General features: G+C 50.5%; 1 protein-coding gene across 3 annotated transcripts in view; it reads left to right on the top strand.

Moving 5' to 3' along the window:
* The window catches only part of LOC133116456 (protein diaphanous homolog 3-like), a 354,934-nt gene that overhangs the window by 202,384 nt on the left and 137,572 nt on the right, over positions 1–14,978 (top strand). For all 3 annotated transcript variants that reach the window (XM_061226003.1, XM_061226004.1, XM_061226005.1), the window contains one exon: positions 12,289–12,384. In XM_061226003.1, coding sequence (XP_061081987.1) covers positions 12,289–12,384 — 96 coding nt within the window. The remainder of the gene's footprint in view (positions 1–12,288; positions 12,385–14,978) is intronic.

Below are 14,978 nucleotides of genomic sequence, written 5' to 3' on the forward strand. Positions count from 1 at the left end.
TCTTTGGTCTTAATATAAGCATTTTAAAGTCATGATTTTGACTGCACAGGGTCTTTAATCGCATACACACAGTGCATGTTGCTTCTTAGCTTTTAAAGAAAATGCTAGGGGAAATGTAGCACTGCATCAATGCATGTACAAGCCCAATTCCAAAAAAAGTTGGGATGCTTTGTAAAATGTAAATAAAAACAGAATGCAATAATTTGCAAATCTCATGAACTCATATTTCATTCAGAATAGATCATAGAAAACATATCAAATATTAAAATTGAGAAAATGTACCATTTTAAGGAAAAAATAAGGTCATTTTGAATTTGATGGCAGCAACACGTCTCAAAAAAGTTGAGACGGGGGGCAATATAAGACTGGAAAAGTAAGTAGTACTAAATAGAAAGGAACATTTTGTTAAGAAGTTAAAGACTGCGTCTACTAATTGCGTCTAAAAATTTCAGAATAATATTCCTCAACGTAAAATTGCGAAGACTTTGAAAATCTCATCATCTACAGTACATAATATAATCAAAAGATGAAGAGAATCTGGAGAAATCTCTGTGCGCAAGGGACAAGGCCGAAAACCAATACTGGATGCCTGAGATCTTCGGGCCCTCAGACGGCACTGCATTAAAAACAGGCATGGTTCTGTAACTGCATGGGCTCAGGATCACTTCCGGAAATCCTTTCACCAATTGAAAACATTTGGCGCATCATGAAACGAAAAATAAGACAAAGAAGAACCAGGACTGTTGAGCAGCTTGAATCCTATATCAGACAAGAATGGGACAACATTCGTCTCCCAAAACTCCAGCAACTGGTCTCCTCAGTTCCCAGACGTTTACGGACTGTTGTTAAAAGAAGAGGGGATGCTACACAGTGGTAAACATGACCCTGTCCCAACTTTTTTGAGACGTGTTGCGGCCATCAAAATTACCTTATTTTTTCCTTAAAATGGTACAATTTCTCAGTTTAAATGTTTGATATGTTTTCTGTGTTCTATTCTGAATAAAATATGGGTTTATGAGATTTGCAAATCATTGCATTCTGTTTTTATTTACATTTTACAAAGCGTCCCAACTGTTTTGGAATTGGGCTCGTAACATTATAAGTGTAATTGAATGCTGGGTCGGTAATGAAACAAATGTATAAATAATGAAAGAATAAATAATGAATAAATGCGAGGGGCCTCAGTGCTCTGGCTTAGTGTGTGGGGAGTGTGTTTCATTAGATGTCACAGCGTGTACCTGCTATAAACAGCGTTACCGCGGCTAGCCACCCACATCAAAGCCTCTGTAATTACAGGAGCCAGGCGATATGTAATGCAATAGGCCTGCTGCTCCGGGTGTGGGAGCAGCCTCCGTGCTTTTGGGACGGGGTGCCGCACGCTTTCATCTGGAGGACCGGGGAGTGGGCCGGGGAGCTCTCCCGCGCCTCCGTTAACACGCAGAGGGGGGGGGGGGGAGGGGGGTAAAACAGGGAGCCTGCAGAGGCCGGGGAGCGGGCTGGGGAGCGGGCCGAGGAGCTCTCCCGCGCCTCCGTTAACACGCAGAGGGGGGGGAGGGGGGTAAAACAGGGAGGCCTCTTTGAACACGGCCCTGGAACCCTCCGGGGGCCGGAGAGCAGGGTCCCCATCATACGTTAGAACACAGGGGTCCCGCTGAGGGCCGACCCGGAGAGCAGGGTCCCCATCACACGTTAGAACACAGGGGTCCTGCTGAGGGCCAACCCGGAGAGCAGGGTCCCCATCACACGTTAGAACACAGGGGTCCTGCTGAGGGCCAACCCGGAGAGCAGGGTCCCCATCACACGTTAGAACACAGGGGTCCTGCTGAGGGCCAACCCGGAGAGCAGGGCCCCCATCACACGTTAGAACACAGGGGTCCTGCTGAGGGCCAACCCGGAGAGCAGGGCCCCCATCACACGTTAGAACACAGGGGTCCTGCTGAGGGCCAACCCGGAGAGCAGGGCCCCCATCACACGTTAGAACACAGGGGTCCTGCTGAGGGCCGACCCGGAGAGCAGGGCCCCCATCACACGTTAGAACACAGGGGTCCTGCTGAGGGCCGACCCGGAGAGCAGGGTCCCCATCACACGTTAGAACACAGGGGTCCTGCTGAGGGCCAACCCGGAGAGCAGGGTCCCCATCACACGTTAGAACACAGGGGTCCTGCTGAGGGCCAACCCGGAGAGCAGGGTCCCCATCACACGTTAGAACACAGGGGTCCTGCTGAGGGCCAACCCGGAGAGCAGGGTCCCCATCACACGTTAGAACACAGGGGTCCTGCTGAGGGCCGACCCGGAGAGCAGGGTCCCCATCACACGTTAGAACACAGGGGTCCTGCTGAGGGCCGACCCGGAGAGCAGGGCCCCCATCACACGTTAGAACACAGGGGTCCTGCTGAGGGCCGACCCGGAGAGCAGGGTCCCCATCACACGTTAGAACACAGGGGACCTGCTGAGGGCCAACCCGGAGAGCAGGGCCCCATCACACGTTAGAACACAGGGGTCCTGCTGAGGGCCAACCCGGAGAGCACAGCCGTCAGTGACGGTGGAAGGAAGGAGAGAGGGGGTGGCGGAGGTGGAGAAAGTAAAAGCAGCAGATTGAGCGGGAGAGAAGGGTGGTGGGAGGAAGAGAGGGAAATGGAGAGAGGTGGAGAAGGAGATGATAAAAGAGGAGAGCGGAGGGAGAGGTACAGAGGGAGTGCTTGTGCATGTATTTGGGTTAGATGTTAAATGCTACCTTTGTTCAGTAATGGTCATGCCACAGATCTTTTCATCAAACACAAATTACAGTACTGCTTCAAAGAGGCGTGGGAAGAGTCAATTCAATTCACTGCTGTATGTCAAAATAAATTATCACAGTTTATTTCTTTATTTTAAGTGTCAGGATTGTTGTGGTTATTATTTTCTCCAACACTATTGGAATTAATAATTGTTGTATCCTGCTGATTCATTTCTGGACAGAACTCTTTTTTTTACCGTTATGCAGTTTTTTATTTATATGTAATATATGTTACACAGGTATGTACGTATATACCCTCACGGAGCACTTTATTAGGTATTTATTATCTTTTTTTCTGCTGCTGTAGACTATCCACTTAGAGGTTCGACACATTGTGTTTTCAGAGATGCTTTTATGCATACCACTGTTGTAATTTGCTTTACTGTCACCTTCCTGTCAGCTTTGACCAGACTGGCCATTCTCCTCTGACCTCTCTCATTAACAACGCGCTTTTGCCTGCAGAAGTGCTGCTCATTAGATGTATTTTTGTTTTTCGCACCATTCTCTCAAACTCTTAGAGACTGCTGTGCGTAAAAATCCCAGGAGATTTCTGAGATACTCAAACCACCCTGCCTGGCACCGACAATCATTTCACGACCAATGTCCCTTAGATCACAATTCTTCCCCATTCTGGCAAGTGCTCACTGAGTGTATGTTGGTGTGAATTGGTAACAGTGAAGTGAACATACAGTAGAGATGCAGCAGGAGTACGCTGGAGGTGTGGTACAGGGCTGGGGTGGAGGACCCTGTTTGGGGGACAGGTGTTGTGGTAACGCAGGTGTGGGAAGAGCAAGTGAGCAGGGCGTCAAAGTGTAAGTTGCAGCGTCATATCCCCTTCAGCACCACGTGCCATATCCCCTTCAGCACCACGTGTCATATCCCCTTCAGCACCACGTGTCATATCCCCTTCAGCACCACGTGTCATATCCCGTTCAGCACCACGTGTCATATCCCGTTCAGCACCACGTGTCATATCCCCTTCAGCACCACGTGTCATATCCCGTTCAGCACCACGTGTCATATCCCGTTCAGCACCACGTGTCATATCCCGTTCAGCACCACGTGTCATATCCCGTTCAGCACCACGTGTCATATCCCGTTCAGCACCACGTGTCATATCCCCTTAAGCATGTCCTGCGACAGCTGGCAGAATGCTGGATCAGAAAAGCGAATGCGAGAACGCAGTCCAGACGTAACGGAACAGACGCTACAGGAGGTGCGCTGTATGCGACAGACGTTAGTGTGGTGTCTTCACGTGGTCTCTGTGTTCACAAGGTAGCTTTTTTATTATCGGTGTGCGTGTATGGAGCTTAACACTTTAGAAGAATTTCAGCGCTTTGGTCCAAAAAAGGACTTTGAATTCCAGAATGTGAACTTGGCTGTCGTGGGTAAAGGGGGGGCTGGACTTGTCTGAGGAAAGGAACACGCTTCAGAATTGAATTTTTAAAATGAGATGCTTTTGTAGTTCCACCCTCCAAGGTCTTTCTTTGCGGTTGGTTCTTTTCTCCGCACCGCTGAGGTGTTTACGTACCGTGACCTTGGTGGCCAAACCGATAAACCGCCCCGCTGCATATCCAACCAGTCCGCCATCAATTATTAATGCCATTTAAATATTAATATTAATTATTCTCACACGGTGGATATTAACCCGTCACAGCACTCCCTCCCGCTCTTTAGAAAGAATTATGCGGCGTTTGACCCTCTGCGCCCGCCCGCCGCCGGCTTTACGAGCGCCTCGCTAACATTTGCACAGCGCTTCCCGCGGCCTCCGCTTCCACACCTGATTAGGTACGGAGGAGGAGGAGGAGGAGGAGGGGGCCCGGCCGAACTCCCGGTGCGCTCTCCGTCTGCCGCGCTGCCTCTGGCCTGAACAGCCTCTCGCCTTAAGGACGGCGCTGGGGCCGGAGCGCTGGGCGGAACAGCCTCTCGCCTTAAGGACGGCGCTGGGGCCGGAGCGCCGGGCGGAACAGCCTCTCGCCTTAAGGACGGCGCTGGGGCCGGAGCGCCGGGCGGAACAGCCTCTCGTCTTAAGGACGGCGCTGGGGCCGGAGCGCCGGGCGGAACAGCCTCTCGCCTTAAGGACGGCGCTGGGGCCGGAGCGCCGGGCGGAACAGCCTCTCGTCTTAAGGACGGCGCTGGGGCCGGAGCGCCGGGCGGAACAGCCTCTCGCCTTAAGGACGGCGCTGGGGCCGGAGCGCCGGGCGGAACAGCCTCTCGCCTTAAGGACGGCGCTGGGGCCGGAGCGCCGGGCGGAACAGCCTCTCGCCTTAAGGACGGCGCTGGGGCCGGAGCGCCGGGCGGAACAGCCTCTCGCCTTAAGGACGGCGCTGGGGCCGGAGCGCCGGGCGGAACAGCCTCTCGTCTTAAGGACGGCGCTGGGGCCGGAGCGCCGGGCGGAACAGCCTCTCGCCTTCAGGACGGCGCTGTGGCCGGAGCGCTCTGTGATGAAAGCAGCCCATACAGATATGCCACAAGTGCTTCACCTTTCATACGAATGTTCTCCGTCTGGAAGTGAGCTTTCACCCTTTACTGTTCGCGCCAAACGTTTGGTGCCGGGAGGCGACGGTCAGAGGTAACCCCGTTGTCCGTTCTCCCTTCACCAACACTGAAGGTTTTTTTTGTTTTTTTTGATATTTTTTCGGCCTTTTTCAGCTTTATTGGACAGTATAGTATAGAGAGACAGGAAGAATGGGAGCGAGAGAGAGGGAAAGACGTGCGACAAATGTCAGACGGTCGAATTCGAACCGCTGATGTCGCGGCTCGCAATGAGCATGCGGTCAGTGCTCTACAGGCTGCGCCACCGAGACACCCTCCAACACTGAAGCTTTGAGTGAAAGTAAAAATGAATGTGCCGCAGCTATGAGTGGTCTCTCATGTTACCTTTGGTTATGGAATGTGTGACGTATTCTTCATGGTCACAGTCAGCAGGGGAGAGATCAGTGTGAGGCGTGCCCTTTGGTCTGAGCTGGGTCAGTCAGCAGGGGAGAGATCAGTGTGAGGCGTGCCCTTTGGTCTGAGCTGGGTCAGTCAGCAGGGGAGAGATCAGTGTGAGGCGTGCCCTTTGGTCTGAGCTGGGTCAGTCAGCAGGGGAGAGATCAGTGTGAGGCGTGCCCTTTGGTCTGAGCTGGGTCAGTCAGCAGGGGAGAGATCAGTGTGAGGCGTGCCCTTTGGTCTGAGCTGGGTCAGTCAGCAGGGGAGAGATCAGTGTGAGGCGTGCCCTTTGGTCTGAGCTGGGTCACAGTCGGGGGTGTGGCTCGCGGCTCACACGCAGTCGCTCTCAGGAGGAGGAGCCAGATTTAAAATGACATTGTATTTTGCCGCCCGATGCGGAGGTAATGCAGGAAAGCCGGCGAGGTTGCCCTCTTAATCAAGCGGGTTAATCTCTGCAGCGAGCCAGCGAAGAGCTCGCTTACTGCCGGCCAATCGCTCCACTCTGCATCTGAAGCCAAGGTCAGGGCCCTGGCTGTGTTCATCAGCCCATAACGCCCACCCTAACACACACACACACACACACACACACACACACACACACACACACACACACACACACACACACACACACACACACACACACACACACACACACATACCCCCACCCTAACACACACACACACACACACACACACACACATACCCCCACCCTAACACACACACACACACACACACACACACACACACACATACCCCCACCCTAACACACACACACACACACACACACACACACACACACACACACACATACCCCCTCCCTAACACACACACACACACATACCCCCACCCTAACACACACACACACACATACCCCCACCCTAACACACACACACACACACACACATACCCCCACCCTAACACACACACACACACACACACACCCCCACCCTAACACACACACACACACTCACACATACACACACACACACACACACACACATACCCCCACCCTAACACACACACACACACACACATATACTCACTTAATCCGAGTCTCTCTATACTTACCCATACAACTAATGCATACCCCCCACCCTAACGCACACGCACCAGGTATATTTTCCTCCTGCGATTAAGATGTAATTATCTCCTTCGACAGCGAGGTCAGTGCCAGTCACTATTCTGAGTGTTTGCCCTCATCCCATGTCAGGGCCTTTCTCTCCTGCCCCCGGACCATAAACACACAGCCCACAGGGCGTGTGGGTGCAATATCAGTGTTCTCACAATGTTATAGGAATGTTTCTCAATGTTATAACATTGCCACTACATGGCAGCACCGTTGTAAGAATGTTTCGTGTTGGCTGGGATGACAGCTTTTTCCAGCTCTATCCACAAAGCACGAGCTGATTTCTGATTTCTGAACAGTGTTTCTGAGATTGCGTGTGCCAGCATAGGAGGCTGAGTGTGCTGAGAGCTCACTAATAATGTACCGTACGCATGGCGTGTTCTTCCTGCAGAAAGCACACTCATAAGTACTGCAGTGAACTTTTCAGATGCACGTCTTGCCTGTAACAGATGAATAGCATGGAGCAGCAACAAAAGCCTGCACTTACATGTTCTCCGGAACCTAGTATATATTTGTATATACTGGCTAAAATTGCTGTAGTCCATGGAAACTAACATTATTACCGGCTAAAATTGTATATTTGTGTGCCTAGTGGCTACTCAGAAATAATGCTCATTGTCATGAATAAATCTCATCTTGGACACTCCAGCATTCTCCATTTGGGGTATTCACAGCCCGCCTTTCTGCATGGTATGATTGAGGGAAGAGGGAAGAAAATGACAGGGTCGTATCAAGGTAAAATGCGCGGCTACCTCCTCGTTAATGGCTACAGACAGACCATCATTTTTGTGACAGTCCATTACATTAATTTAGCAGATGCTTTTATCCCGAGCCTCTAACAATGTAGGAGAACGTAAGTGCATTCAGCCCATTTCCATGAGTAATGGTGCCAGACCTGCCTAACAAAGTTCTCAGACGAGCGACTGCGTATGTAGCATCGCTAAAGTGCGAATGCAAATCAGCCGCGCAAAGCAAGGACCAAAATAAACAGGTAAACAGCGGGTCCCGTGGCGAAGAACCTAAAACTCTTTATTTTTTTTACATAATTAAAAAAAATAACCTGAACTAGTACAAAAGATGCAATCCAAAGCCGGTGTCTCTTTTTGAGAGAACCACGGGAATTGTGTACGTCACAGTTAAATGGATTAAGTAGAGCACTGACAGTGAGTTTTGCTCAGTTGTTACATCATTCACGGATCTCTTACATTATTCATCAAAAAAGTTATTTTCTACCTGAATATTCCCAGGATGATGTTATTACATTAAGTGGAAAAAGTTATTACATTATCCGTTCAACACGTTTATTGAATTACCAGGTTTTATTACCAAAACGTTATTGCATTATTGCAAGTTACTACATGATCTAGTGTTATTTCATCATCTTTTGTTACAGGGACCACCAAGGACAACTTTCATATATGTATAATAAAGTTGTTAAACGTCAAATTTGAATCGGCCGTTTCACGCCGGCCTAGAATGCAGAAAGCCCACAAGCGTACCAAACCCTTTCTCAGGTAGGATTGGAGACCCCGGTTCTGGATGAAGCAGTGTGGGGCGTGAGAAGGGACAAGGGAGCTGACCATCTGGGTCCTGTAGAGGATCTGTGTGGCTTCCCCGGCTGCTGGGGCGGAATGCCAAGCCAGGAGCCGATGAGTTTAATTTCCTGCTCCACAGATTAGCCCGGCCGATAGAGGCCTAATGATGTAAGACATCTCCAGGTTCCTGCTTAAGCCCTTATCGCTTACCACCCCCCCGATGTTTGCAGTGATAAAAACAGAGCCGGCGTGTTCTGTGATTGATTAACTAATGAACTCTACCCCGAAACCATTAATTGGCGCCCGCTTACGGAACGTTCCAGACCCCACCCACCCCCTACAAAAAAAAAAAGAGTGAAGCAGCGGTTTGATTTAATTACCTGATAACCACCTGACCGAACGCCGTGTTTGCGCCGGCCCAAGGTTGCTTTGGTAATTACTCCTACCGGCTTTGTGCGGCGTTCCTCCTCAAACCGGTCTCTGTCGTAGCAGTGTGCCGGGAGTTGCGTGTCACCTGTCAGCTGTCACAGACGTGAAGTCCTCGCCTCATTTCCACAAAACACAAAAAAAGGAAATGCTAATATATAACCTCCGTGCTCCTTATCTTTCTTCATTGTTGTCTGTGCATCTCTCTTGTATCTACTTGAGCTTAATTCCGTAGATTAAGTCGTGTATGTGCATATGTTTAGCCTCGTAAAGAACTTCGGTGCCTGTCACGCATATGTTGGTTGCCAGCCTGTTTTCGTTGCTATGGCAGTAAGTTGGTATGTAGCTCAGTACGGAATATTCTAATCATAACCAGCTTCTTCACTGTTGAGCGTTTTCTCCCCCTCTCTCCTGGTGGCAAACTGCATTTGAATTTGAATAAACCATCTGTAAACTTTATTTGAAATTAAATACAGCCTGCAAACTGTATTTAAATGTGAATACACAGCTCTCATCTGCCAGCGCATTCATGTATTCCCAAAATCATTTATTTTGTGACAACAAGGCGTGCATCTACTGTAAGTACGCCTGAATATGCTGGAAGGAACTCTAAGTGCAGTCCAAGCTGTTGGACTGAGCTCTGGCCGCATTGTAGAGTAGGCCAGATGATAACAGTGTGGGTATTGAATGTGTCGTTGGGGATTTCACCTTTATCCTGCTGATTGATCCATTGTTTGCCACAGGATGGGCAGCTGACTGTTTTTCCCTTACTCATCCATGAGTTTTCTGTTTCAGCATCTCTAGAGGTTGACTTGGCCTTGCAGTAAAGTTCATGGCTGTTCCATGTATTTTATTTTCTTGAATTATAAACATTTAATGCACTCATGTTGGCTTCTGTCTACCTCTCTCTCTCTCTCTCTCTCCCTCCCTCTCTATCCCTCCCTCTCTTGCCCCTCTAAAGTGTATGAGGAGAGTGTCCTCGATGAAGAGCCACGTAAGTCAAGTGGAGCCCCAGTGTGAGATGAACCTCCAGCGTACTGTAGAGCGATTCCCTCTGAGTGGAGAGAGCATCCCGGCGCAGTGCGATTAGCCTTGCTGCATGGTGATTACCCCAGTGCAGCGGGCGTATCGCACTCCCCCCAGTGTAGTCTGCTTATCCCCCCAAGTAGAGCGCTGACCTTTGGTGATCACCCCAGTGCTGTGTGCACTCCGTCAGGCCCCGGGCTGCGGAGCCTGGCTGATACCCCTCCCGTACAGGAGCGTGCGGGCTGCCATCCGGGGCCTGTCGCCGGCTGCTTTCCCCGCTTGCTTTGTGAAGGCAGGCCTGAGGGGAAAGCTCCGAGCTCCGCTTTATTTCCACCGCTTTTATAAGGTTATGCCTCCGCGTAAACATGGCTATGGAAACTCTCTCTCTCTCTCTCTCTCTCTCTCTCTCTCTCTCTCTCTCTCTCTCTCTCTCTCTCCGTCTTTGTCTGTTTCTCTCTCTCTCTCTCTCTCTCTCTCTCTCTCTCTGTGTCTCTGTCTCTGTCTGTTTCTCTGTCTCTCTCTCTCTCTCTCTCTCTCTCTCTCTCTCTCTTTCTCTGTCTCTGTCTGTTTCTCTCTCTCTCTCTCTGTCGCCCTGCCTCTTTCTCGCTCTCTCTCTCTCTCTCTCTCTCTCTCTCTCTCTCTCTCTCTCTCTCTGCCTCTTTCTCTCTCTCTCTCTCTCTCTCTCTCTCTCTCTGCCTCTTTCTCTCTCTCTCTCTCTCTCTCTCTCTCTCTCTCTCTCTCTCTGTCGCCCTGCCTCTTTCTCTCTCCCTCTTTCTGCATGTGTCTGTGGTGTTTGATGTGTTGGCCCATTAGGCTGTGAATGCCTCTTCTGCACGCGCTAATTAAGCATGACGTGTGTGTGTGTGTGTGTGTGTGTGTGTGGGGGAACATGCATGCACATGCACACACATCAGTACATGTACTGAACATCAGTGCACGTAAACTCACTCCCTCACTTTTTTTTTTTTTTTTTTGTCAAAGCCTCGGATTATTATTTTTCTTTCCTGTGCTTTTTCCATAAGTTTGACCTGTCTGCTTTTTAAAGCTTTTAGCTCTCGAGTCTGGAGAAGCATTGTAATTAGTGCACCAGGCAATTACCCACAATCCATTGGGAGTTCGCATTTTGTTCTCTTAATCTGGTGTCTTAAATAATTAAAGTTGCGTTGGGCCCCCCCCACACACCGCTGTGCTCATGTGTACTACATGAGGTGAAAGGTTCTGTGTTCTGGTTTCAGCAGTGCACAGCTACCCACGCTCTCCATTTCTGTAATTACCCTGCTATTGCTTTAATTAACACCGCTGGGCTGCCATGTCTGCGCAGACTGTCATGGAGACGCTCGGAAGGCCGGGGGGAAACCGGATCATTTCCACAGCCCTGTTTCTGACACACACACTCATACGTGCACACATGTAATATACTCTTCACTCTGCCATTCCTTCTCTAAATTATGCAGCGTTTTTCTGAAACGGAGACGCTCTGTTAATCAGCGGGCGCGTGTGTTTTTTAATCATTATTTTCATTTCGCACCTTTAATTCGTTTGTGTTAAAAGCGGGCGGAAACAAGCCAACTCGTGGTGTGATGTCATGTTTCCCTGTATTGAGTGAATAGCCGTGTGGTGTGATGTCATGTTTCCCTGTATTGAGTGAACAGCCGTGTGGTGTGATGTCATGTTTCCCTGTATTGAGTGAACAGCCGTGTGGTGTGATGTCATGTTTCCCTGTATTGAGTGAACAGTCGTGTGGTGTGATGTCATGTTTCCCTGTATTGTGTGAACAGCCGTGTGGTGTGATGTCATGTTTCCCTGTATTGAGTGAACAGTCGTGTGGTGTGATGTCATGTTTCCCTGTATTGTGTGAACAGCCGTGTGGTGTGATGTCATGTTTCCCTGTATTGTGTGAACAGCCGTGTGGTGTGATGTCATGTTTCCCTGTATTGAGTGAACAGCCGTGTGGTGTGATGTCATGTTTCCCTGTATTGTGTGAACAGCCGTGTGGTGTGATGTCATGTTTCCCTGTATTGAGTGAACAGCCGTGTGGTGTGATGTCATGTTTCCCTGTATTGAGTGAACAGCCGTGTGGTGTGATGTCATGTTTCCCTGTATTGTGTGAACAGCCGTGTGGTGTGATGTCATGTCTCCCTGTATTGAGTGAACAGCCGTGTGGTGTGATGTCATGTTTCCCTGTATTGAGTGTACAGCTGTGTGGTGTGATGTCATGTCTCCCTGTATTGATGGCGGGGCCTTGGCACAGTGCTCTCGGACCCTGGCGCTAACGTGGCGCTCCAGCGAGGCGTTCATTAGCTTTAACAGTATTAATAGGTGCAGGCCATCTCCGGCCCTCACCCATAAATTCTGTCCATCGGAGGGCTAATGAGCGAGAGGGAGAGAGAGAGAGGGGGAGAGAGGCGACTGCGCTGGCTTTCGCTGTGGAATTAACATCCAATATTAAATGTGGGTTTCATTTGCAGCCAGGAAGGAGGAAGAGGACCTGGAGGATAAGAAATCCATCAAGAAGAGGATCAAAGAACTGAAGGTCCTGGACCCCAAAATCGCACAGAACCTGTGTGAGTATGTCGGGCAGGCCGGGGGGAGAGAGTCCTCCGTCTGTCTCATGTCATGTCGATCTGTCCCAGGCTGAGGTAAAGCACACTCACCAGCACATAAAGCACTGGCAGGCCGCGGGAAGTTAATTACAGCAGCAAGGTGAAATCTAAATCGTGAATCTAAAGCAACCCAACTGTACTAGGACCGGAGCAAATTCAATTTCGGTCCGAATGAATCCGTCGAAGAATCCTCGACGAACATGGCGAATGAAAAAAAGCGCGTTATTAATTAGTGTGTGCGTGTGACGGGCGGCTCTGAGGCTGTGTTCTGGCGAAGACGGCCGATCTCACCACGCCTCCCGCTGCGCCCGAACCACCCTCCCCCGGGACGGGAGGACGGAGGCGCTGTAATCATCCGCGGGATTGTAATGTTCAATTTCCTCCTTTCAGCGCTCTCCACACCGCGTGTCCTGCCTCCCTTTTAATGCAGCGCGGGCTGCCGGGGTCCTGGGGTGGCAGTCACTAAAATAAAAGCAGCGTGCAGTAAAGAGGAAGTGAAAAGCTCAGGAAATTGGGAGGTAAATAAATCGAATGCACTTGAGCAGCGGGGAGAGAGTGGGTGAGCGGTACTCGCCCCCCCCATCCCTAACAGCGCCCACTCAGTTTTATTCAATTTCATTTTGTTTCATTATGATTTTGTGAAAAAGGTCTGCCCTTCCCTCTTGTTTTGAACACGTGGTCGTGTTGTTTTGTGCGCTGGGCTAAAGGAGTAGATGTGAATGTGTGCCTGGAGTGAAGAGCAGGTCTGAGAGCTGGGGTCCTCAGGACTACGAGCGGAGCGTCGCTCTGTCTGAGAGCTGGGGTCCTCAGGACTACGAGCGGAGCGTCGCTCTGTCTGAGAGCTGGGGTCCTCAGGACTACGAGCGGAGCGTCGCTCTGTCTGAGAGCTGGGGTCCTCACGACTACGAGCGGAGCGCCGCTCTCTCTGAGAGCTGGGGTCCTCAGGAGTACAAGCGTAGCGCCGCTCTGTCTGAGAGCTGGGGTCCTCAGGACTAAGAGCGGAGCGCCGCTCTGTCTGAGAGCTGGGGTCCTCAGGAGTACGAGCGGAGCGTCGCTCTGTCTGAGAGCTGGGGTCCTCAGGACTACGAGCGGAGCGCCGCTCTGTCTGAGAGCTGGGGTCCTCAGGACTAAGAGCGGAGCGTCGCTCTGTCTGAGAGCTGGGGTCCTCAGGACTACGAGCGGAGCGCCGCTCTGTCTGAGAGCTGGGGTCCTCAGGACTAAGAGCGGAGCGTCGCTCTGTCTGAGAGCTGGGGTCCTCAGGACTAAGAGCGGAGCGTCGCTCTGTCTGAGAGCTGGGGTCCTCAGGACTAAGAGCGGAGCGCCGCTCTGTCTGAGAGCTGTTTGGAGCTCCTCACAGCTCCTCGCGGGCCTCTCTGATACTCCTATTGCAGCGCTGACTCCTGGCGCCTGAGTCTCACTGTCAGGTCCCGCTCGTCTCCAAAACGCGTCCCAGAATGCCACACTCCATGAGAACCTGTCAATTCAAGTGCGGCTGAGGTGCTGGAGGTGTGCCCTGTGTTTACCGCTTAACCACAGAGGGCTGGAGCTCTTCATGCCAGAGATGACCTGGATCGTGTACACAAACGCATGCACACACGCCTGCACAAACATGCATGTACATACAAACCGCAAGTGTGCTCACTAATTACATACACGCACACACACACACACACACACACACTCACACTCACACTCACAGACATCGTTTCTGTCACTCAAAGGCCCATCGCAGCCACTGGTTAAACTTTGCATTTGACTCAGACTGCTCTTAAGTGCAGGCTGATTTATGCACTTCATTGAATTTTATCAGGCAGTATTGTGACCTTTGTTTCCTGTGTTAAAATAAAATGAGGCTAATCATCCAAGTCTGGGTGATAAATTAAAGTGTGAAGGAAATCTGCAACATGTTTCAAAGACACTCAATCTGAACCACTGCAGAACTGGCCCTAAGACTCCGGATCAGAACCACTGTGGAACTGGTCCTAAGGCTCTCAATCAGAGCCACTGCAGAACTGTGGCCCTAAGGATACCATCCTGCCACCCGAATGTCCATACACACACCTGCATGTCGCATTGAGTCTTTTCCTATTTTTACATTTCTCACTTGAGGCCATTAAACCAGTAACAAGGGCACCAGTATTAAAGAACATTCTTTTTGCATCACATTTCGTATGTTATGAATCTATTTTAATCATTTTTTATGCTCTGCGAGGTGCCTTTGGGTGAGAGTGGAGGGCTCTTCTCCCGTGGCCCATCATTGTAACTGAGAGCACTTAACGCTCCTGCGGTTAACCACTGGAAACCGTGTGGGCTCATTTATTCACCTTAATTAGGCCTTTTGTTCATGGCTGGCTAATCTGGAGATTCTGCCCATACTGCAATCCTACCACCGTCCCAACACCATACTGCTGTCTCTAACGCAGTTCAGCCTCCCCAACACCGTACTGCATACCTACCACCGTCCCAACACCATACTGCTGTCTCTAACACAGTTCAGCCTCCCCAACACCATACTGCTGTCTCTAACGCAGTTCAGCCTCCCCAACACCATACTG

Source organism: Conger conger, chromosome 17 (assembly GCF_963514075.1).
Source record: "Conger conger chromosome 17, fConCon1.1, whole genome shotgun sequence".
In the NCBI taxonomy this organism is placed as follows: domain Eukaryota; kingdom Metazoa; phylum Chordata; class Actinopteri; order Anguilliformes; family Congridae; genus Conger; species Conger conger.